Source organism: Paroedura picta, chromosome 18 (assembly GCF_049243985.1).
Source record: "Paroedura picta isolate Pp20150507F chromosome 18, Ppicta_v3.0, whole genome shotgun sequence".
NCBI classification, from domain to species: Eukaryota; Metazoa; Chordata; class Lepidosauria; order Squamata; family Gekkonidae; genus Paroedura; species Paroedura picta.
In genome coordinates, this window is record NC_135386.1 from 19,037,062 (window position 1) to 19,058,019 (window position 20,958).

The following is a 20,958-nucleotide window of genomic DNA, read 5'->3' on the forward strand; positions in this document are numbered from 1 at the left end:
GGGCCCTGATTGGATGATCCTGTGGCCCTCAGTGAATGGCAACAGGGCTGCCATGATCTCGGGGGGGGGGGGGAGGCAGTGGCCTTTTCTTGCATGTATCTCCACCCAGCGTGAGGAGGACATCAACAGGCAGCCTGAGGGCCGATGAGGAGGTGCAAATGGGATGGGGCTGGAGCTGAAACAGGAGAGTGGGGGGGGGGGCAAATCTTCTGCCTGTCCTGATCCAGCAGAGCTCCTCTTGGGTTGCCCTGGAGTCCAACCCACCTGCTTTCCCTTTATTCCCCCCTAAGTGCTGCCCCTCATCCCCAGGGGGGGCCTACTTGCTTGTGCAGCTACGATTCTGAGTGCGCAGCGGAGCCTCTTACTGGTCAAGGAGCCCTTTTCTTGGCAGTGCCCCAAATGGCCACAACCCAAGGGCCCCTTGTGTGCCATTCTCCCTTGTGTGCCATTCACGAGACCCACATTGCCTGGCTTCTGAGCAGTGCCAAGGGGTTAGGCCTGTGGGTCAAGGTCCTCCTGGCCTGGATGGGGGGAGGACACAAGGGCCCCATGGGAGGCTGGAAAGAGAATTAGCAGCTCACGCAGCTGTGTGAATTGCTTCTTGCACACTTCCCAAGGGGGGAGAGACTACGAAGAAGACAGGAGGCACCAAAATTCACACTCTGGGCAAAGGGTGTGCCTTTCCCACTGCCCTCATCTCTGTGGCCTCTGACCCCTCCTCTGGGGCGGCCACTTCACACCTCCGGACGGAGGCAGCAGAGCTGTGGCTCTCCTCTCTCTCAGCCTCCCTCCAAAGGGCCCCGGAGCTTTTGGCCCAGCCCAGCTCCCCACTTCCTTTCTCAGGTTCCTGACTTGGGAGACCCAGTGGTGCCCTGGCCTGCCTCCATGGTCCACCCCCTCCCTCTGGCTTCCTGCCCGCCTGCAGCAGGAGTGCTGGCTTCTCCCAAAGCACAGAGCACTCTGGGGCACCGCACTGAGATGGCAGAGGGGTCCTGTGCTGGGGACACGGGGCCAAAGCCCACCCAAATCCATTGCTCTGCTTTGACTTTCCTCCGTGTGTCTCTGGTACTGGAAGAGTTTCCAGCAAACATTAACCGGCTGTGTGAGCCTGGCCCTAAAGTGGTGTGGAGGCAGCCCTGGACAAGGCCCCCCTCCCCAGTGTGACCGAGGGACCAGCAGCCCACCTGCAGCCACAGGGCCGGGGTGTCTTTCTTCCCTGGCCCTGAAACCGAGGCTCAGGCAGCAGCCTTCATGGAAAGCAGGTCAGGGGTGCCCAGGAGGGGCTGCGATTGCCTAAGATGAGCCCTGGCCCCCAAGTGTGTTGGAGACTCGGGACTCCTCTGCTTTAGGAGTCCTTCTCCCCAGGGACCACCTTCCTTCCAGGGGTGCATTCAGGCCAGGGAGACACTGTTGGGAGACTGCTGCCACCTTGTGGCGGAAAGCTATCCATGCGCTCTTCCACTCCAGATGGGGTAGGCAGGGGAAGGAAGGGCTTGCTGGGGATGGCCGATGTCACCCCCACATGGGAAGGGCCAGCTGCTCTCAAGAGGGAGAGAGGATGGGGCTGGACGTCCTGGTGGACCCAGAGCTCCCCTGGGAATATTCTTGCAGAAGAGAGTGCTCTGGAACACATGCAAAATGCCCCTCACTCCCACCCCCCTTTCCTTGTGGAGCCCCTCCCCATGTTGGCCCAGCTGCTCCTAGGGACTTTCCCCCTTTGCAGACCCGCTCCCTGCCCTGTGAGGGACAAAATGTGTTTGGCGAGCAAAGGATGGCATCCCCTCTTGGGGGGTGGGGGTGGGGGGGTTATAAGAAATGTACCCAGGCTCTCTTGCCCGGCTCATCCCCCTTGAGTCTCCCTGAGACAGGCGGATGGAGAGCGAAGCGGAGGAATGAATGGATTTGGATGCAGAATCCAAACGCGTCTTTTATTTTAAAAATCACAGGCAGAGACTACACAGAGTGTGGGGAATGAGACGGAGGGGGCCACGGGGGTGGGCTGGGGGGCAGAGTCTGTTCTCTTCCCTGAGATAGTCATTGGGTTAATTAAGCAGCTGGAAAGAAAGCCCTCCTGCACCGGAGGTGGGGGGATGGAAATGCCGTGCCTCTGAGTGGCCAGAAGGGAAGGGAGACCCCTGCCCACAAAGGGTCAGTGGGGGCTGTGGGCACGACCCAGCCACGAGAGGACCTGTGGCTTGGCAGGACTGAGGGGGGGGCAAAGGCCTGAGGTGAGCCCCCAACTGGCCCTCCTCCCTCGCTGGGATGTTGTCAGCCGCCTACTGGCTCTCAAACCACTTCAGCACGCCAGCTCGGTTCTCTGCCACCCACTTGATGTTCGCCTTGGTCTTCTCCAGTGCTTGCTCCAGAGCCCGGGTCCCTGAGCCAAATCCCACGTCTGCATTGTCCGCCTGGAACTGCTCCAGCTGCCGGGTGGGGTGGAAAGAGGGTCAGGGGGTTGCTTGGTAAAAGGCGACTGGGTGGAGGGGGGTGGGGGAGGCCCTGCCACCGGCCACAGAGAGCTTCCAGCCCCATCTCACTGGAGCCCCCACAGGTGTTTCCCGGGGCCAGGCCCTTCCTGAGGCGTCCCAACCATATGAAAGGGTGGGGGACTTCCCCAGAAAGCTGCCCTCCATCAAAGGGAGGGCTGATGTGGGGCTCGTCCTCCTGCGTATTTCTGGAAGGCTGCCTAAAGGCCTGGACTTGCCTGCCCCCGGCCCAGCCCTCTCTGATCCGTCCTTACCTGCTGGAGTTCAAACTCAGAAGCAAATCGCTGGGTCACGGTCTGGATGAGGCCAGAGAAGGAGAAGGAGCCTCCGCCATACCTGGTGAGAGGGAGGGAGGGAGGGAAGAGACATTGGCAAGAGTGGCCTCAGCAGGGACACAGGGCCTGCCCTCCCCCCCACTACCAAGCCCCCCCCCACTCACTGGCTGAAGAGGGTCTTCCAGTTGGCACGCACGAAGTCCCAGACCAGGCCCTGGCCGGCCACGTTGCGGGCGATGCTGTTGATGGTGGAGGTGGCGTCTTGCCGGCGGATCTTGGAGGGGTCCAGGGTGTACTGCAGGTAGCTGTGCACAGAGAGGGGGCATGTCTCAGACCGGGCAGCCCCATGCCAGGGTGGGCAGAAGGTCCCGCCCCCTTTGGGCCCCCTCCCTTTCAAGCTTTTCTCTTTTTTTCCGGCCCTGACTCTGCCGCAGCTGTGATGCTCCTCCCTGGAGACCTGCCGCTTGTAGCCACAAGTGGGGTTGCCCATTCAAGGCAGAGGAATGCCTGGAGATTTCGGGGGGGGGATGACCACAGCAGAGAACAGGGCCAGAGAGTCCCCCTCCAAGGCAGCCGTTTTCCTCCAGGGGAACGGCTCTCTGCCGTCTGGTGGGAAGTCTCCAGGCCCCACCTGCCGGCTGGCCACCCTAGCTTTGGGCGAACTCTTCCGCCAGCCCTCACCGCTGGAGGATCCAGGTCTCGGGGCTGCAGGCCAGAGCAGCACGGAGCTTGTCTGCCTCGGACACCACGGGGGCCTTCTGGAACATCTCCCAGGCGAACTCCCAGGCCTCCTCTCCGCCCGTGGCGATGGCGCTGCAGTAGATGGCCGAGCGCAGGTTGGGGATGATCCTGAGGGCAGGAGGCCGGAGGCGCAAATCAGCCGAGAACGTGAAATGTGCCGAGGGAGGAGAGGGAAGCGAGCGGCAGCAATGCCCCCAAGCCCTCCCAGGGGGACAGAACAGCCCAGACCCCAGCCAGGCTAGGGAGGGAGGTCCGCTGCCTTGGGGCCAAGTCCTGCTCAGCAACACACCACTGGAACGGCCTCCGCAGGCCCCGCCAGTCACGCTCCAGCAGAGGTGGGGAGGGACTCAGCGCAAAGGGGACTCCCACCACAAGCCTGCCTGCAGGGCTGTCGTGGGTCGGGCCTGACCAAGCCGCCCTGGGCTTACGGGTTGCTGCTGGAGTTTTCCCTCCAAATTCTGAAGAGGTTTGACGCCAACGTTTGGCACTCAAGGACGCCGTAGGAGCACGCCGTATTGATAGCGAGAATCTCGTTGTACCTGGATGAGGAGCAGCCTTCCATGAGCAAAGGGGGCAGGGGGATCCCGGTGCTGCAGGTGCCGCTTGGGGCCCCCGGGAGAGGAGGCTGGTTCCTGCTCGTCCTCAGCAGACCCTGCTTCCCCCACCCCTCCCTCTCCCTTCTGGTTGCTCCAGGAAGACTCACTGGTCCATCAGGCCGGATGGCACATCGGTCCAGTTGGAGGTGAGGCTCTCGAAGTGCTGGAACAGTGGCGTCACCTGCTTCCTCACGTATCTCTGCAGCAGGAAGGGAAATTGAAGGACCCCAAGGCCTGCCTAGGTGCAGGTTGGTGCTCAGCCCCCTCCCCCCATGACCCCTCCAGCCCCCTTCCCCTCTCCATAGTCCCTGCTGGGGGAGAACAGCAGACAAGATCTCCCCCCCCAACTTGCCCGCACCTTCATAGGTCCGTAGACCTCACTGCGGTCAAACATGAGCTTGAAGTATCCCAGGTTGCTGAGGGCAGCCTCCCAAGGCAGGTAGTCGGTCTCGTTGGCCAGGTAGCGTGTCATGTTGAGGGCCAGTTCTGTGCTGGTGTGGCTTGCCCTGGAAGCGGAGCAAGGTGAGGCAGGGAGCACTGCCACTCCATGCCCCCCATTTAAAAGTCCCCCTTTTGATTCACTCAACAATAGTTTCCCTGACAATTGTGCCGTATAAATATATTATGGAACAGCATCCGGTGACAACACTGCCTAAGCAGACCTTAGACAGACACATGTTCGTATTCCTCAGGCAGTTGTTAAGTGTGGCTGATTCTTGTCCGCAATCACGATGTTCCAGGGACGTCCGCATGGACATTGACAGATCCGGAATAAAACTTTATTGGTCTTAAAGGTGGCGCTGAGCACAAATGGTGTTCTATGGCTGACGGGGGGTGCTGGAGGGGTTTTGGATGCCATGTTCCATCCACTGTTCGGCTCTCACCGTTGTGAGTTCAGCTCTAACACGGAAGTCCTGCCCACACTGAAAACAGCTTTTCCTCTCTTATGCTTTATGGGTTGCTATTTCTACTATATCTCCGCTGGTGCATTGCAAAGCCACAGCTGCGCTCTGCAATGGAACCCCTTGGGTGGGTGGGTGGGTGGGGGGCTTCCCCCTTCCCAGACTTGTTCCCCACCCATGAGATGGCTGCTGGAGAGACGCCCACCCCCTCACCCCGTTCCCAATGGCAGAGGGGTCCATAGGCTGTTCATTGGCGGGGAGGCAGGCCAGAGCCTTACCTGGCCAGGTTGAAGGCGTCATCTATCAGCTGAGCCCGGTTCAGGACGGGGATGGCCTGCGAAACGGAAGGAGCGGCTGGTCAGGCAGCAGAAGGGCAGGGTGGCAGAGGGCGACGGAGGCCCAGGGCAGAGGGGCTGGCTGCCCATCAGCCCCTTGGCGGTTGCCATTCAGGGAGCCCCATCCTGCTCAGAAGGCCCCTGCCTCTATGGGACAACTGGGCCCAGGCTGATGCAGGCAGGTGGGGGCAAAGTAGGAGGGGAGGAAGAGGTGGAGGGGTGAAGTAATGACACACACACACGTGGGGCTGTTTCGGAGGCAGTGAGCAGCCTGCCAAGGGTGGGTGGAATGGGCGGAAGAGGAGCAGATCTCTCCAGCAGCCAGGATGAACCAGGGGCAAGAAGGCTGTGGAGAGGAGCGTCCTCTGGCAGCCTACCTTGGGGTCTCTCTCCAGCTGCCCCATGAGCCTGTCCCAGTTGTCCTGGTCATAGTTCACCCGGAAGTAGCCCGTGACGTTAATGTTGCAGATCAGCCACTTGTCGGGCTCATCAGCCGTGGTAAAGTTGGCATTGGTTTCTGCCCAAAGGAAGAGGGATGCCTCTAGATATGCCCCCCAGAGCCCACCAATGGCCTCGGCCTCCCCAAGCCCCCAGCCGGAGCCCCGATTCCCACTACCAAATGCTTCCTGGAGAGGAGGACATGGTGCTCAATGGAGGCTGTGAGGTTGCTCCATCTCCCACAGAGAGAGAAGGGGCCTGAGAAAGACGAGCAACCTCATGGCTGCTGGCCACTGCAGGAAGCCCCTTCTCCTGAAACAGGCTCACGGGGAGGGGGGGGGCGTGAGAGGCTGCAGCCCCAGGGGCCCTGACTGGACCGCCTTGCACAAGCCGCTGCCTAAGGCATCTGACATGGACTCCTCTCACACTGCACAGAGAAGACAGAAGGCCGTACCTCTTTGGTTCTGGAGCCAGTATATGTCTGTCTCGTTCTCTGACGTCAGCCAGGTAACGGGGACTATCCAGGTGTAGCTGTGGGCAGAGGAGAAAGAGAGAGGGAGATGGGGCAGGCCTCGTCTCTTGCTCACTTGCCAAAGAGGTGCAGGGTGCCCCCCTTCCCCCCTGCATTTCCCCTGGCCTCTAGGGCTTGCCTGTGCCAAGCACACCCTCAGGGGCCAGGGTTCCCCACCTACTTGAACTCTGAGGGTCGCTGGACAGTGGAGTTTGGATCCAGCAGGAAGTGCTTCTGGTCAATGGTTCCACTGCGGGTGTCGACGGTCAGGACGGGGAAGCCCATCTGCAGAGTCCAGCGGTCCATGATCTCCTTGACGCTTCCCGGCAGAGAGAAGTGGTCCTTGTCCTCGTCGACTGCCTGCCAGAGACAGGAGAAACGTTCTCCAGAGTGTTTCTCTTTCCAGTGCCGCAGGGCCCCTGCTTGTGGCTCCAGGGCTCTGCCCTCCAAGTCACGGCCAGGAATCCACTCCAAGGAGGGCCTCTGGGCAGCAGGAGGAGCCAAGGACAGCTGGGGAGACCTCCAGGGGCCGAGTCCGTGACACGCCACATTGGCTGGTTTCCCAGGCTTAAATGGCCAGGGGGGCTGCTATCTTTTCCTGGGGGCCCCCAGCCCACCCCCTTCCACAGGGCAACTAGCAAGCAGAACCCCGCTGCCCTGGATCCGTCCGGTGGGGCCTCGTCCTGGGAGTTCACACCTTCTGCAGGTGAGTCCAGAGGTTGTCGTAGATGGTGTTTCCGTAGGCAAAAGTGTGCAGGTAGGACTGGGGAGAGAAGAGAAGCCCATCCATCAGAACCCCACCCCTCAGTTGTCTGCTTCCAGGGGGCTGTGGTTGGGGTGGTGTGCCAAGAGGGCAGCCATGCTGTCCAGGCATATCCCAGGATGGGCACTCTGCCGCATGCCCCCAGGAGGACTGCCCAGGCTTCCTTGGAGGGGGAGCTCCCCTCTCCCGGCCATGGTTCTGGAAGGAGGAGGGGTCTCCTTCCCAGGCCAGCTCCTCTCTGACTGGCACCTTTCCTCCCAAGGCCAGCACATCAGCCAATGAAAACATTCTCCAGAGTGTTTCTCTTTCCAGTGCCGCAGGGCCAGCACCCCCCCCCCCCGCTGTACCTGCAGCCCCCGCTTAAAACGCTCCTCAGTGAGGAATTCGGACAGCATCCGCAGCACCGATGCCCCCTGCGGAGGAGAACGGTAGGCATGAGGGAGAGGCCGAAGGAACCCCCTGCCAGGAGAGGGGGGCAGTGGTCCTCCCCAGCCCCACCCCCACCCCGTGTCTGGACAGGAGGCAGCCAGGCCAGACTTGGGTGGCCCCTCTGTGGGACCAGAAGGGAGGCAGATGCTGCTGTGGGTGTTGTGTTTTTTTTCTGCCACTGTGTGGGGCAGCAGCACTCCCTCCCCCTCCCGCCCGTCCCCCTCACCTTGCTGTAGGCAATGGAGTCGAAGACCTCGCTGATCTGGGCCGGGGTCTGGATCTCCTCCTCCCGGAAGGAGAGCGGGTGGGAGGAGGCCAGGGCATCAATGGCCATCACACGGTATACCTCGTTGGTCACCATCAGGTCTTTCTGCAAAGACAGGGCGGGGGTGGACAGGGAGAGATCGCCCTAGCTCAAAGTTTGCCTTGCAAGGGAGTCTTTCCCCTGTCCTCCGAGCAGTGCAGGGTCGTTGTGTTCACCTCTCTCAAGAGTGCCTCCGAGCGGAGATGGGGGTCTCTGGGGCTGTCCTGCACTCTGCTCCCCCCCTTTCCTCTGCCCCTGGCCAGGGCTCTCAGGGAGTCATTGTGTTCTGGAGAGTGCCCCCTCCTGTGCCCCCAGGAAGCCTTCTCCCATGGCAACCACAGTCCTGGTCTACGAGGATGGAGGAGGCCCGTCTCCCCAGTGGCCCAGGTGGCGTGGCTGGGCCCACTTCCTTCCCGGGAGCCGTGAGGAAGGAGTTCTGCCGGAATCCCGCGGGGGGGGGGCACTCACAATGTTCCAGTCGCGTTCTGCAGCATCAGCTCCCAAGTACTCCACGTAGGAGGCAAACCCTTCGTTCAGCCAGAGGTCATTCCACCAGCGGAGGGTCACCAGGTTGCCGAACCACTGGACACAGGAGGAGGTTAGTCGGCTACCCCAGGCAGGCAGAGGGTGAGCCCCTGGGATGGCCAAGGGCCCTCTCGCAGCTGGGGAGGGGCCGTAGCATAGGCAGGGGGTCCCAGGTTCAGGCCCCGCCCTCTCCAGCTAGAAGGAGCAGAAGGTGCAAGAGGCCTCCACCTGAGACCGGGGACTGCTGCTGCCAGTCAGAGTGCTGTTAGATCGTGGGACAGTCTGACTCTGAGAGGGGGGGGGCAGGAGCTTTGCATGGGGTCCAGGCAGGTCAAAAGGCCTTCCTCTGGACAGGCCGGGGGGGGGGGATTCCAAGCGGAGGCACAGTGCGTACCTGATGCGCCAGCTCATGTGCGATGACGGTGAGGACCCGCTCCTTGTTGCCAATGGAGGAGTAGAGGGGGTCGAACAGGAGGGCACTCTCCCGATAGGTCACCAGCCCCCAGTTCTCCATGGCCCCAGCGTTGAAATCTGGCAGGGCAACCTGGTCTGGAGACGGCAAGAGCCCATGGGCAGGGCGGCCCCAAGGGCAGATCTCTGCCCACATTGGGGAGACCTGAGCATGCCCTGTGGCCAGCGGAAGAGGCCATTGTTCCCCCGAGCCCACTTGCAGGGCACATAGCCCCTTCATGCAGGCAAGGCACAAGGGCCCCAGAGCCGATCCCCAGCAACACAGGGAAGGGGCAGCACCCTTTCCACCAGGCTCCACCATCGGGGGGGGGGGTAGGCCTCCAGCCCCTCACCCACCTGACTTGTTCAATGGGTAGGGGGTGTTGTAGTGTCCCTCGAAGAAGCTGAGGATGGGCCCTGTGACGTTGAGCGCGTAGTCCCCCTGACCCTCCTGGATGGCTTGTGGCCGGCCCCAAATCTGGATCTGGAAGGCAAACCGGAGGGCTCGAGAGGGGGAGGGGTGCTTTGGGTGCCCAGTCTGGGCCCCTGCTGGGGAGTGCTCTGGGGGCCCCCTTCCCAGGTCCAAGGGGGTCTGGTCCCCTCCTACCCACCAGGGTGCTGTTCTGGTAGGCCTCCACCTTCTCAAACTGGCTCACAATGAAGGCCAGCAAGTAGGTGGACATCTTGAGGGTGGGCTCAAAGGTCGTCCTGGTCCAGTTGCCATCACTCAGGGTCACGTTTTCCACTTCTGGGGGGAGATGGAGAGCTCAGTACCCTCCCCCAATTTGGCCACAATCCTCCCCCCCCCCTGCCAAGCGCCCTCCAAGGGCAACTGCTAGGCAGAGTGGGAGGCAGAGCTGGAGGAGTCGGCCAGACCCAGTCCTCGGCCTGGCGGGGGGGGGGGGGAGGCTGCAGGAGCCTTGCCTCTCTCCTCCTGCCCTTGGGGCCTTTGTGGGCCAAGGAGGCCACTTGGGAAGCCCCTCCAAAGGGGCAGTGCCTGCTCTGCTCTGGGGCCCTGCAGCAGCTGCCCCCCCCCACCTCCCCTGCCTCTCTCTCACACAGGGGGGGGGGGGCTGCAGTAGCACTGCAGCCTGGGTCAGCACCAAGGACAACACAGAAGGGGGAGTGCTTTCCTTACAGGCTGCAAAGAAGAAGGAAGCCTTCGGCCTGCCCCTGGCACCTGCCCACTCGGCTGCAGATGCCCGCCGACACCACCCGCCCTAGGGCATTGGAGTGGGGGGGGGAGTGGCCTAGAGCCCCTGAGTGGCAGCTGCCGGGAGGAGAGAGGCCAGCGGCAAACGAGGACCACCGGCCCCCGCTGCCCCTGCCTTTTGGGGAAACCGACGGCTGGTGCCAGGGCTCCCAAACCCGCAGACGCCGCCCCCGGACTGCCGCCTCCCGCTTACTCTGGACGGGCATGTTGGAGAGCGCCACGTGGTCGTGCGGGTGGGTCAGCTGGACAGTGAAGGTGGCCTTCAGGGCGGGTTCGTCGAAGCAGGGAAAAGCCTTCCTCGCGTCGGCCGCCTGCATCTGCGTCGTCGCCACCACCACCCTGCCCGAGGACAGCGCCTGTCAGCCAGCCCGCAGCCCCCGTCGACGGCGACCCTTTCACCCGGCCCAGCACCGCCCCCCGCCCGCCCGCCAGCCCCCCCCCCCCAGAGCCTCGGCGGAGCCTACGCCGGTTAGGTGGGGGGGGCGTCCCCTGCGGCGCCGGGGGGCTCCCGAGCCAGCAGGGGAAGCGGGCGGACGTCGGGAGGAGTCCGGGCTGGAGGCGGCGCAATCTTTGCGCGCCCGAGGAGAACTCTCCGCGGGATGAGGGGGCGGGGGGTGATGCCTGCTTCAGCCCCACGCTTCCTGTGGTGACGGGCAGGGGCGGGAAAGGGTCCCTGGCGCATCTCCTTCTCCCCCGACGTGGGTGCTTTTCCTGCGGGCGGCTGACCTGGTGCGGGGATGGGTGTGTGGGTGGGTGGGGAGCAGCCGGGCGGCCAGGAGCACCGGGGAGGGGGAGGCCAGCTGCTGCTTGCCCGCTGCTCCCGCCCTCCCTGTCGTGCCCGGGGCCTCGGAGGACTCCAGCCCGCCTCGCGCAGCTCCCACCTACTTGGTTTTCCCGTCCTCCTCAAAGTACTCGCTGCGGTAGAAGCCGGCCAGGTCGTCGGCCAGCTCGCCCGTGAAGGAGGTGTGGAGCACGTAGGACTGGTTGAGCTGCAGTGGTGCCCCCAGTTGGAGCACCAGGTACTCGGTGGCCGGCTCCAGCCACGTTCTCTGGAGGGACGGGGCGGAGGGTGCGTCCACCGCCGTCAGGGAGGCCAAGAAGCCCCCCTGGTCGGTATAGTTCAGCTTCTTGCTGTGGATAAGGATGAGGTCGGTGGCCTCCTGGCAGGTGAAGCGCACGGAGCTGTTCCCCTGGAAGATGTACAGGCCCTGGGCGTTGGGCGTCAGGAAGGGCTGCAGTGAGACCTCGTAGTGCTCGGGCACCAGGGTGCGGGGCAGTCGCAGCTCCTCCCATGGGCTCGGGGGGGAGGCCGGAGTGCTCATGCCGGGCATACCAGGGGTGGGAGTGGAGTTAAGGGAGGTGCTGGTGGCGGTGGTGGTGGGGGTGCTGGCGGTGGTGGTGGTGCTGGCGGTGGTGGTGGTGCTGGCAGTGCTGGTGGTGGTGCTGCTGGTGGTGGTGCTGCTGGCAGTGCTGCTCGTCGTTGGGTTAGGCAGAGCATTGTTTGTCTGCTGCTTCAGCTGAGCGTAGACCACTGAGAGGGCAATGATGGTGGCGAGGGCGGCCACGCCCAAGGCAATGCCCACGATGCCCAGAGTCTTGCTGATGAAGAAGCCCTTGGCCATGGCTGCGGGGGTCCGTAGGGGAGTCACACAGGCAGAGGTGCCGCCAAGCTGCTGCCGGCCCTTTTATCGGCCTCCTCCCGGGGTTTACGAGCCCCGGATTAATGGGTAAACAAGGAAACAGCCAGCGGGTGGGCGAAGGTCACGGCTGCGAGGATGACGAGAGGACGACGGCCCGCGTCCCACGGGAAAGTTAATGGGGAACTGGGAGTTCAGATGCTGCTTCTGCCGGGCGAGTCCATGGGCCTCTTCAGCGTCTCCAGGGCTGCCACGGAGGAGGGAGGGCCCTGCTGGAAGGGTGGAAGGGAACAGGTGGGCATGTGGGGGGGGGGCTCGGAAGTGTGGCCTAGGCCTGCCACACCCAGCACTGGTGCCTCTTGACCCACCTCAGGATGAAGAAAATCTGTTCTATCGCTGGGACCAAGAAAATCCAAACTTTTCCACCCCCCGACAACCAAGCTCCTGTTTGTGCCCGTGTCCCCCAAAACCCAGGAGCAAAGGAAGTTGGGGGGAAAGATTGAGGGGAAACAGGGAGAAGCCCAAATGTGCCACCTTGCCATGAGGGAAACTTCTTCCCAAACAAAGGGCATCATTCAAGTTGGCCAACGGGCCCTCGCCTGTCCCCCTCTTTGCATCTGCAGCCTTCTCACTTAGCCCGGAGTCTGAGTGAGTCTCAGAAGGGCTTCTTAGCGGTCTCTCTCCAAAGACGTCACAGTCTCAATGCCAAGAGCATCGGGCACTGTTACCACAGGTGGGAGGGAGGGAGGGAGGGAGGGAGGGAGGGAGGGAGGGAGGGAGGGAGGGAAGGGAGGTCTTCCCACCTACCACACTGCTGCTTCTCCTGTCCTCCCACCACAGGGCTCAGGGCAGAGTCCCTCGGTGACCCATCTCTCCAATTGTGACCAAAACTGCAGAACTAAACTTGCACCTTCTCTAGTCTGCGCAAAATCGGGTCAAGCCACAGGCAAGGACTCCAGGCCCAGCCGGCAGGTCACCAGCTCTCCGTTGTCCCTGCACATGTTGAGCGTGAGCCCCAGCCATGTCTCCCAGCCACAAACCCAGAAGGAGGTACTCCTGTGCGTCGGCTTGGCCAAGACGTGCAGTGCTCTGCGGGGACAAGGAGCGCAGGAGGGCAAAGTGGACCGTACCACTCCACACTTCAGGCCTGGGATTAGATTTCTCAACATTTCCCACTTGACTAGTTCCCTGTAAGTGGAAAGCTAACCCAGCCAGTAGCAAGCAGGGCTGGAAGGTTTTCTGTGATGAGCCCATGTTTTGTGGTAAGGGAGGTTTTGCAATCTACGAGGCTGCAGCGCATTTGGCCACCTCAGGATCTTCTGCTTTGTCCTGACGCCCCCTGCCTGGTGAGAGGTGGGCCTTGTGGGGTCTGCCAAGTCAACCTCCCCCCCCCCCAGGCAGGCAGCTACCTGCCAGGGTCTCTGGCCGAGGCCGCTCACATCTCAGCCCGCCTGATCCTGTTGGGGACCTTCAGCCTGCCCAGGAAACACTCTGCGGCTGAGCCACGGCTGGGCTGCTATAGTCCCCTGGCTGCTGCTGCTGCTGCTGCTGCTGCAGGTGAGGCTTGTGCCACCCAATCGCTGACCCTCCCATCCTAATCCTCGTTGCCATGTTTAGCCTTTCCGGAAATGAGGGGACCACGGTGGGCTTGCGTGTAGCAGAGCGTGTGGCCAAAGACAGGGTCACTGGCCAGGAGCCCATGGCGAGGGGCCCACTAAGCTCTTGGCTCCATCCCACAGTCCTCACTATCCCACGGCCTGTGCCTGGCCCGCCTGCTCTCTCTGGAAGGCCCCATGCTGGCGCAGTGCATCCCTGGCCCCCCTTCAGGGCCTGGCTGTGCCCCCCTTTGCCCCTGGATGCAACCAAACCATCCGGCTGCCCCTCCAGCCCGGAGACAGGCAGCAAGCACAGGCCGTTCAGCCGGCATCTCCCGGCACACTGTTGATCCACGGTATGGAGGGCGAGGGGGTAAAGGGGGGGGGGGTAAGCTTATCGGGTAAAGAGTCTCTCTCTCAAAGAGAGGGCATGCAGCCAGCTTGAGCCCACCCCCCCCTTCTCCTGCTCGGAGCCCCAGAGCAAGCGGTGCCCCCTCACCTGGACGGGGCCATTGCTGGCGCTCCAGCCTCCTTCCCCCCGGCTCCTGCTGAGTGGCTAGCTCTCTGGCGCCCGTTCCAGCTTGGTCGCAGCGCAGCAGCAGCGGCAGCAGCAGGGTTGTCTGGAAAGCTCCAAAGGAAGTGGCGGGCCCAGCCCAGAGCTCTCACCCCCTCTTAACCCCTGGGCTGCTGGCCTGGCCAGAGACGGAGGCTGGCGGCAGAAGTCGCTCCCCAGCGCTGAGGGCCAAGGGACAACGCGGGCAGTCCCCAGGCAAGGAGGCCAAGGCAGGGCCTGATGCTCCTCTCAGCCATGACGGCCTCGGCCCCTGGCTGGGCCTGCAGCGCTGCGCTCTGTCAGCCCTGGACGGCTGGACCCACCCACAGGCCCACACATCTGGGAAGCATTTGGTGCTGGGCGGAAGGGCCTGGGAGGGGAAGGGGGTGGGCCTGGCAGGCCTGGAGCCCCCAGCAGGCCTACCTTCCCGTGCTGGAGAGAGGCCGACTGGCCGGCGGCCCCAGAGGCACCTTGCCCTCCCGGGCAACCTCCTCCTGCAGAGAGCATTCAGTCACCGGAGCAAGAGGGCTGCCGGGAGGGGGGCAGCGGTCAGGAGGGCGGTGCCACGAAGGGACTGCCGGGGCGGCCACTCACGGCATGTCCCAGGCAAGCAACACTGTGGGCATGATGTGGTCTCCGCCTGTTCCAGAGGGAACCGTCTGCCAACGGGACGGGGCCTCAGTCAGGAGGGGTGGCTCTCCTGGGGGCACGGAGACTCTTTCACGGCTTGTGGCACGTCTGATCTCACTGCTCCCGTGCTGGCTCTGCATGGCTGTCTCCCAAGGGCTGCATTCTTTGCAGCCCATGGTTGCTGCTCTCTTTATCAGGGCTTATTCTCAGGTTTCTAATCGGCTTGGCGTCTCAGCCCAAAAGGGAGTCCAGGAGCACAAAAGACACAGAAATCGCTCCAGAGCAGCAGTCCGGGGGGGGGGGGGGCAGAATCCAGCGGAGGCTACTCAAGGCCTGTTCTTCCTTGTGTCTCTCCAGGAGACACCGGTGGCACCGTGGATCTCTGCCTTCCCTCCACTCTGCCACTTTGAGCCTGGAGTCAGCCTCTAGTCCTGATCCACAGTGGCATTCCCTCCCCCCAATCCTCCCCACTCTTTGCAGTGGGGTCTATTAGAGGAGTGGCAGCAGCCCCTGCAGCCCTGTAACCGCTCAGAGGGGCCCTTGTCCCAGACTCTGTGTCTCTCGGCTGATCTGCCCCCAATGAGTGGCCCCCACAGAGGGCCGTGGCTAGAGGCAGCTGCTCAGTGCTTGTGGGAGCTGGCCCTGGAAGGGTTAGGCAGGCAACGGGACACTGAAGGCAAATTCCTTCCACGCATCGTCATGCCGGAACAGCAAGCAGGATGAGCCCCTGCAGGGAGGTCGTGGGCCTCAGCAGCCAAGGCACCAGGAGCGGAAGTGGGGGGGAGGGGCAGTCCCCGGGGCCAAGAAGAGAGCAGCCCCCTTAGCTTGGGCCCAGTGGGCCAGCACCTGGACAAGCCCCGTGCCACGGATGGAAGGGGCTCTGGGCCGCAGCTTTGGCTGCTTCCCTCCAGGTGGTGCCCAAGGGACTCCTGGGATTACAGCTGATCTCCCTTCAAAGGGGGATTCTGCAGCATCCTGTAGCCGGATGAAGTCCAAACCCTCCCCTCCTCAGGCTCTGCCTCCAGAAACTCCAGGTGGTTTTCCAGCCCTGGAGCTGGCAACCTTAGCTACAGTCAAACACCCACACCCACTGCTGCAAGTTGGCCAAGGGAAAGGGGTGCCGCGCACAGCCCAATTCTGGGCGGGTGTGTTTGTGTGTTTGTGTGTGGATCCGATAGGCTCCCAGCCACCTTGGCCAGTTGGATTAGCTGTTGCCACATGAGGACAAGTCCTTGCGCAAGAGCAGGAGGGCCCTTGCTAGGAAAGAGAAGTGAAAGCAGGCAAGGGCAAGGAAGAGGTGCAGGGCAAGCAGGCATGCCAAAGAGGAGCCCAGCCTCCATCCAGAAGGGCCCCAGCCCACAGTCCCCTGCACGGCAGGCAGGCCTCAGCGACCTGGCTCCATGGCGCCTGGCTCAGCAGGGGACTCTGCCACTCCGACGATGAATGATTATTCATCTAGCCAGGAGAATGAATGGACAGGCCTATGGTGCTAAATAGAGCCTCCATGTCCAGTGGAAGAATACCTCCGTATGCTGAGTGCTGGGGAAAAGCGGGACTCTTCTGTTTCATGTCCTTTGTGGGCTGCCAGGGGCCTCTTGCTGGCTGCTGCCAGGAGAAATCTGGGCCAGCAGACCCACTGTAGCCTGGCATCTCTGCTGCTCTGGCATGCATTCTGCAAACCATGTCCCTACCAGGCACAAGGGACAGTAAGCAGGACCTGACTCAAGGTCTGAGACCGTGCCACGTTGTTTGGCTGCTGCAGAGCATTCAAAGTATACGCTTCGTTTGTGGTGCCGGGCCAGGCTGGGCCACAGTGAAGAACTCCCAGTCAGACCTTTTGAACCCTTGCGATATTGCCATGCCTGTGTATTTCCCATCCCCAGCTGTGCCAGCATTCTGGCATGCTCTTTAAACCAGTCTTTCCACCTGTTCCTTTAAAAAAGACTCCTGACTTGGCATCCATACAGGTCTAGCGTTTAATGCACTGGGCATACATCCTCACAACAGCCTTGTAAGGGAGGGGAATAGCATCCCTTAGCTGTGCTGTCAAAGGGATAATCAGGAGGACGCAGCCCACGCCTCACCAAAGCTCCCTCCTGTCCTCAGGGGCACCCCAAGGTGGATCCACCAGGGTCCTTCAAAACGCATCCTAGCCTGACCGGCCCTGTAGTGTGGCAGAAGGAGGTGCTTGCTTCTCTCCCTCCCCACAGCTGTGTCTGTGTGTGTTTGTGCAGCCATTTCAGGGCCCAATCCGATCAACTCTTGAGGCTTTCCAGTTGCTGCAGCATCCTGGGAACAGACCTCATCCCAACCCACTTGGCATCCCAAGGTGTCTGCTGTCATCTCTCCTCAGGCTCCGTTCTCCCCCCCCCCCAAGTTGCTTGCGATGAGGGAGAGGTCAGTTGTGGCTCTGGGCGTCAGCAAGAGGCTGAGGACGTTCAGATCCTGGTTCTCTTGGTCTCATCCCCAAGGGCCAGCTCGGGTGCCAGGGCTCAGCTGCTGTGGCTCAAGGGCAGGGCACAAGATGGTTGAAACACAAGGTGGAAGGGAAACGGACTTCAGATAACTCTCTAACAAAACTGTTTTAAGCTGGTCTACTCAGAATCCGAGGAAGGTAATTGCAGTGGAACTAGATTCCGAGGACAATGTCTGAGTCCACCAACAAAGTTTAATTTGGGGTGTAAACTTTCACATGCGCACACTGTGAAGAGAAGCCCCCGGCAGCCAGCCCCATGCCAGGAGCCCCATGCTAGGAGGGATAATTGCAGGCCTGGGCCCAGCCTCCTCAGGGCTTGGAAGCAGTTGGACTTGGGCTAGAAGCACAAGGGTAACCCAGAAAGGTCTTTAAATGTGGGGATAAGATGTCACACCACTTAGTGTTTCACACCATTTGTGAGCCGCTGAAGTCTGTGAACTGTGTTCAAGAGTGACCCCACGAAGCATGCATTACTGTAGTCTGATCTGGAGGTGACCAGGCCAGACCCCACTTTGCTCAGGGAAAGGTCACCGATGGTGACGCAGTAGGGGTGTCGGTGTCCTTCCGACTGCTGCCCCTGAGAAATCCAGTCTGGGTGGGTGTTTGCAAGACCAGGATGGCTGAATCGGCTAGCGGGCAGTGGCCACAGAAGAGCTCTCTGCAGTCGGGTCGCCCCCAAACCAGGCCATTTCTCTTCAGCTTAGGAGGTTCCGGGAGAACTGCAGGCCCGCCATTGGGCAGAGAAAGCACTCCCCGCGCCCTCCCCGCCAGCGCAGGGTGAGGAGGGCCATAAAAGGGCCCAAGGGTCGCCGGGGCGGGGGAAACACCCGCGGGCTACTCTTCCGCCCTGGCGCACTGCCTGGCTGGCCGCCGCCCAAGCCCCGGAGGGCGGGCGGGCGGGCGGGTGGGCAGGTGGGCGGACGGGTGGCGAGCGCCATCAGGCGGCCAGGAACGGAAGAGGCGAGGAGCGCTTGCCCGGCCCCGCTGCTTTCGGGCCGCAGGAGCTTCTGGCCGACCTCGGCCAAACGCGCCCCCTGCAAGGGACCGTCAGTCAGAGGCCGGAGGGCCGGCCAGCGAAGCGAGGCAGCCGGTGTCCGCGAGGAAGCTGTGCGTGCGAAGGTCATTGGTCGACGGGGCGCCAGTACCCGACGCCCCCGGCCTTCCCTGCAGCTTCCTCCGGCTGGGCTGTCGCTCTCCTGATCTCCACCTAGCCTTTCCCCATTGGCAGGAGCCCAGAGGAGGACCCGGGCTCTGGGTGGCAGGTAGAGCTGCAGGGATCCTGCCGCTAGCTGCAAATGGGTCCCCAGCCTCCAGAGCTTACCTGAAGGGGAGGCAGAGGGCCCGACTGGAGCCAGGCGATGCCCCAAGGCAGGCTGGAATTGCTTGGAAAGGGTCTGGAGCAGGTGGAGAGGAGGATGGGTGGCCTTCGACTCGCAGACGGACCCCAAATGGCCAAATGGGATCAACTCCCAAACCGGCTCATCTGGTTCTGGATCTGCTGCCTTTGAGGTCTGGCAGGGAAGGGAGCTGATAGGTCAAAGTTGTGCCAGATTAAACCCACATGACCTGGCTTGTCAGACTATCTCCCTGCCCCACACACCCAGATGTGGGAGATGGGACTCACCCAAGCTGGCGCACCTCCACTTCCCCATCAGGTTGCCAGGAGGCCTGGAGGAAAAGGGCCCTCCTCCTTCCCTCCCCCAGGCTCCCAAGGCAGGAGGGGGCAACTGCAGCTGGCCCAGGGGGGAGAAGGGCCATCCCCCAAGCAGAGCAGCCCCTGCTTGGCTGGAGCAAGGACATCTTGCAAGACTGCCCAGCTCATTGGCAAGTGAGTAGCGAGGGCGCTCCCAGGACCACTCTGCTGGCAGAAAGGAAGGCCTGGCTAGGCGGAAAGGCCTGGGGTCCATTCCACTCCTTGGGGTTCATCTTCTGGGTGCTGCTGCTGCTGTTGCTGCCTGAGGGATGGCAGATCCCCAGCAGAACTGCCCTGGTTCCTGTCCCTGAGGATTCCCACCCAGCATTCTGGAGAGAGACAGACGGCGCGGTGCCGTGCTTCATGGCGGCAGCCTCTGGTTTGCTGGGGAGGGACAGAAGTGGGGGATTTGTGAGCAAGGGCTGGCTCGCCCCAACCAGGGTCCCGCTACACACAGTGGTCACCGGAAGAAGAAAAGGGCTGCACCGAGTCCTGTGAAGACATACACCTCACCCAGATGCCTGCTGAGATCTTCCGGCATCTGAAATTGCTCTGTTGTCCCATATAGAGGGCAGCTGAATCGGGAACCCACGAAGCGCCTCCCTTCACCGCACAGGGGCTCCACCTCCGTAGTCCCCCTGGAAATCACTCTGAGGCCCTTTCCCCCATTCTGTCTGCACTATTCTGATGGCCTGACCTCTACGGCCGAGCCGAGCCAAGCCGAGCCTGGCCTCCTCAGATCCCAGGACCCCAGTACGGTTGTCCTTGGCTGGAATTTGGATGGGAGACCTCCGCAAGGGGAAGGCAATGGCAGGCTTCCTCTGAACCTCTCTTCATTTTAAATCTCCACAGGTTTGCCATAAGTCAGCTGTGACTGGACAGGCAAACAATCCGATATCCTCATGGGTGTTGCGGCTGAGTGTGGCAGACTCTAATCTGGAGAGCTGGGAGGTTAGATTCCCCACTTCCTCATGAAGACTGCTGGGTGACTTTTGGGCCAGTTACAGTTCTCTCTAAACTCTCCCAGCCCCACCGACTTCACAAGGTGCCTGTTTTGGGGAGGGGAAGGCGATTGTGAGCTGCTTTGCGTCTCCTTAAGGCCAGCTTTCTGAGCCAGGGTTACCTGAATGGGTGGGAGTTAATAATTTTTACATATATATTTTAAATTTGTTAAACATTTACCCTGTGATATGACCATATATGGTCATGTCGCCCCCCCCCCATGACAGGCCTGGAGGGGGTGGAAAGGGGGGGGGCTGAGTGGGCATGTATACAGCTCTGCTACCCAACCATATTCTGCACAATCATGCCACTTCTGAGGTTTCTCGAAGCTAGAAGAATGTTTCAGGGGTTTCTCAATGGTGAAAAAGGCTGCCTTAAGGTAAAGAAAAATGGGGTATAAAAACAAACTCTTCTTCTGTTTTATTCTGCCTTTCTTCTGGTAAGCAGGACCCAGAGCAGCACCCTGAACAAACCATGCAATGCTACAGACTGCACTAGAAATCTCGAGTGGATCGAGTGGATCACAGCCCTTTCCCTTCAAGGGCTCAAACCGAGAAGAGGAGAAGGCTGAAGGAGCTGGTTCCTCTCAGCCTGGCTGGGAACTCTCTCCCCACCAGAGATCCTGGAAAAGATTTCCCCAAATTATGGGCATTGCAGTCTTGCTCACCTTGTTTTCCTTCCCTAGTAATCTCCAGTATAGTGTGTGCCTTTTTCACCTCTGCCATTTTATTTGAACTTTCCACTACAGTCCCAAGATGTCTCTCAGTTACTACCAGTTCAGACCATATCTGCGATATATTTACAATAAGGGCCTTTTTGTTCCTGGGTGCCTCCCCCTGCATGTGTCTAAATCTGTGTCCACTGAAAATTTTGGGCAGCCATTGGAAGGTAAATTTCATTCAATTTTTCCCTTTCTGTTATTAGTTGTTGACAGTTTGATTAAATGCTTCATAAATGATTTTTTACAGAGCACTAATGACTGAAAAATAGACATCTTTCAGTAAGTTTTATGACTTCACAGTTTCTTCTGTTATGTATTAACTTGGATGATATAGAATTACAGTTAATTTATCTTCGACAGTATCTTACTTTGGAGTTTTTATTGGCTGTACATATTATATGTGTGTTAAGAACTGGTGTGTTAAAACCAGACCTTTGAACGCACCTTTGGGTGCACATAGTGCAGAGCATACTGGCTTGCAAAAGCCTGTGGGCTGGATATGTTTTTAATTCCTATAGTTTAGGAATTAAAATACCGGGCATAATAAAAGTAATTTATTTATTTAGATTTATAATAATATAATTTTAACAGTACAGATATTCAAACTTTGTAGGTCCTAACGGTTACCAGTTGGGTTTTTATGGTTCCAGTTCTGGCCTCAATCAGAGCCAGGTCATTTTCAG

At 60.8% G+C, this 20,958-nt stretch overlaps 1 protein-coding gene across 2 annotated transcripts; it reads right to left on the minus strand.

Moving 5' to 3' along the window:
- Positions 1–1,907: 1,907 nt before the first annotated feature.
- On the minus strand, positions 1,908–14,066 carry ANPEP (alanyl aminopeptidase, membrane). Of its 2 annotated transcripts, none has more exons than XM_077317680.1 (21): positions 13,700–14,066; positions 10,854–11,874; positions 10,162–10,307; positions 9,367–9,503; positions 9,113–9,239; positions 8,700–8,854; positions 8,249–8,362; positions 7,703–7,846; positions 7,395–7,460; positions 6,982–7,047; positions 6,466–6,644; positions 6,228–6,304; positions 5,713–5,852; positions 5,279–5,334; positions 4,457–4,604; positions 4,206–4,297; positions 3,931–4,041; positions 3,443–3,610; positions 2,926–3,066; positions 2,741–2,822; positions 1,908–2,423 (listed from the first exon to the last, which is right to left on the minus strand). In XM_077317680.1, exons 2-21 carry the CDS (start codon positions 11,588–11,590, stop codon positions 2,277–2,279), a joined length of 3,033 nt encoding a protein of 1,010 aa, XP_077173795.1. In that variant the 5' UTR covers positions 11,591–11,874; positions 13,700–14,066; the 3' UTR covers positions 1,908–2,276. The 2 variants fall into 2 exon arrangements, with proteins under 2 accessions (XP_077173795.1, XP_077173794.1); XM_077317679.1 differs by having other exon boundaries at positions 10,854–11,877.
- Positions 14,067–20,958: the final 6,892 nt, after the last annotated feature.

What these genes read in the sequence shown, in the direction of transcription:
- ANPEP (XM_077317680.1), bottom strand. Translation starts at nt 11,590, where the DNA reads ATGGCCAAGGGCTTCTTCATCAGCAAGACTCTGGGCATCGTGGGCATT. An exon ending in AGGTCTACGGACCTATGAAG is followed by an intron (nt 4,298 to 4,456) that starts GTGCGGGCAAGT and finishes TTCCTGCTGCAG; the next exon opens with AGATACGTGAGGAAGCAGGT. An exon ending in CTGAGTTTGAACTCCAGCAG is followed by an intron (nt 2,424 to 2,740) that starts GTAAGGACGGAT and finishes CCCACCCGGCAG; the next exon opens with CTGGAGCAGTTCCAGGCGGA.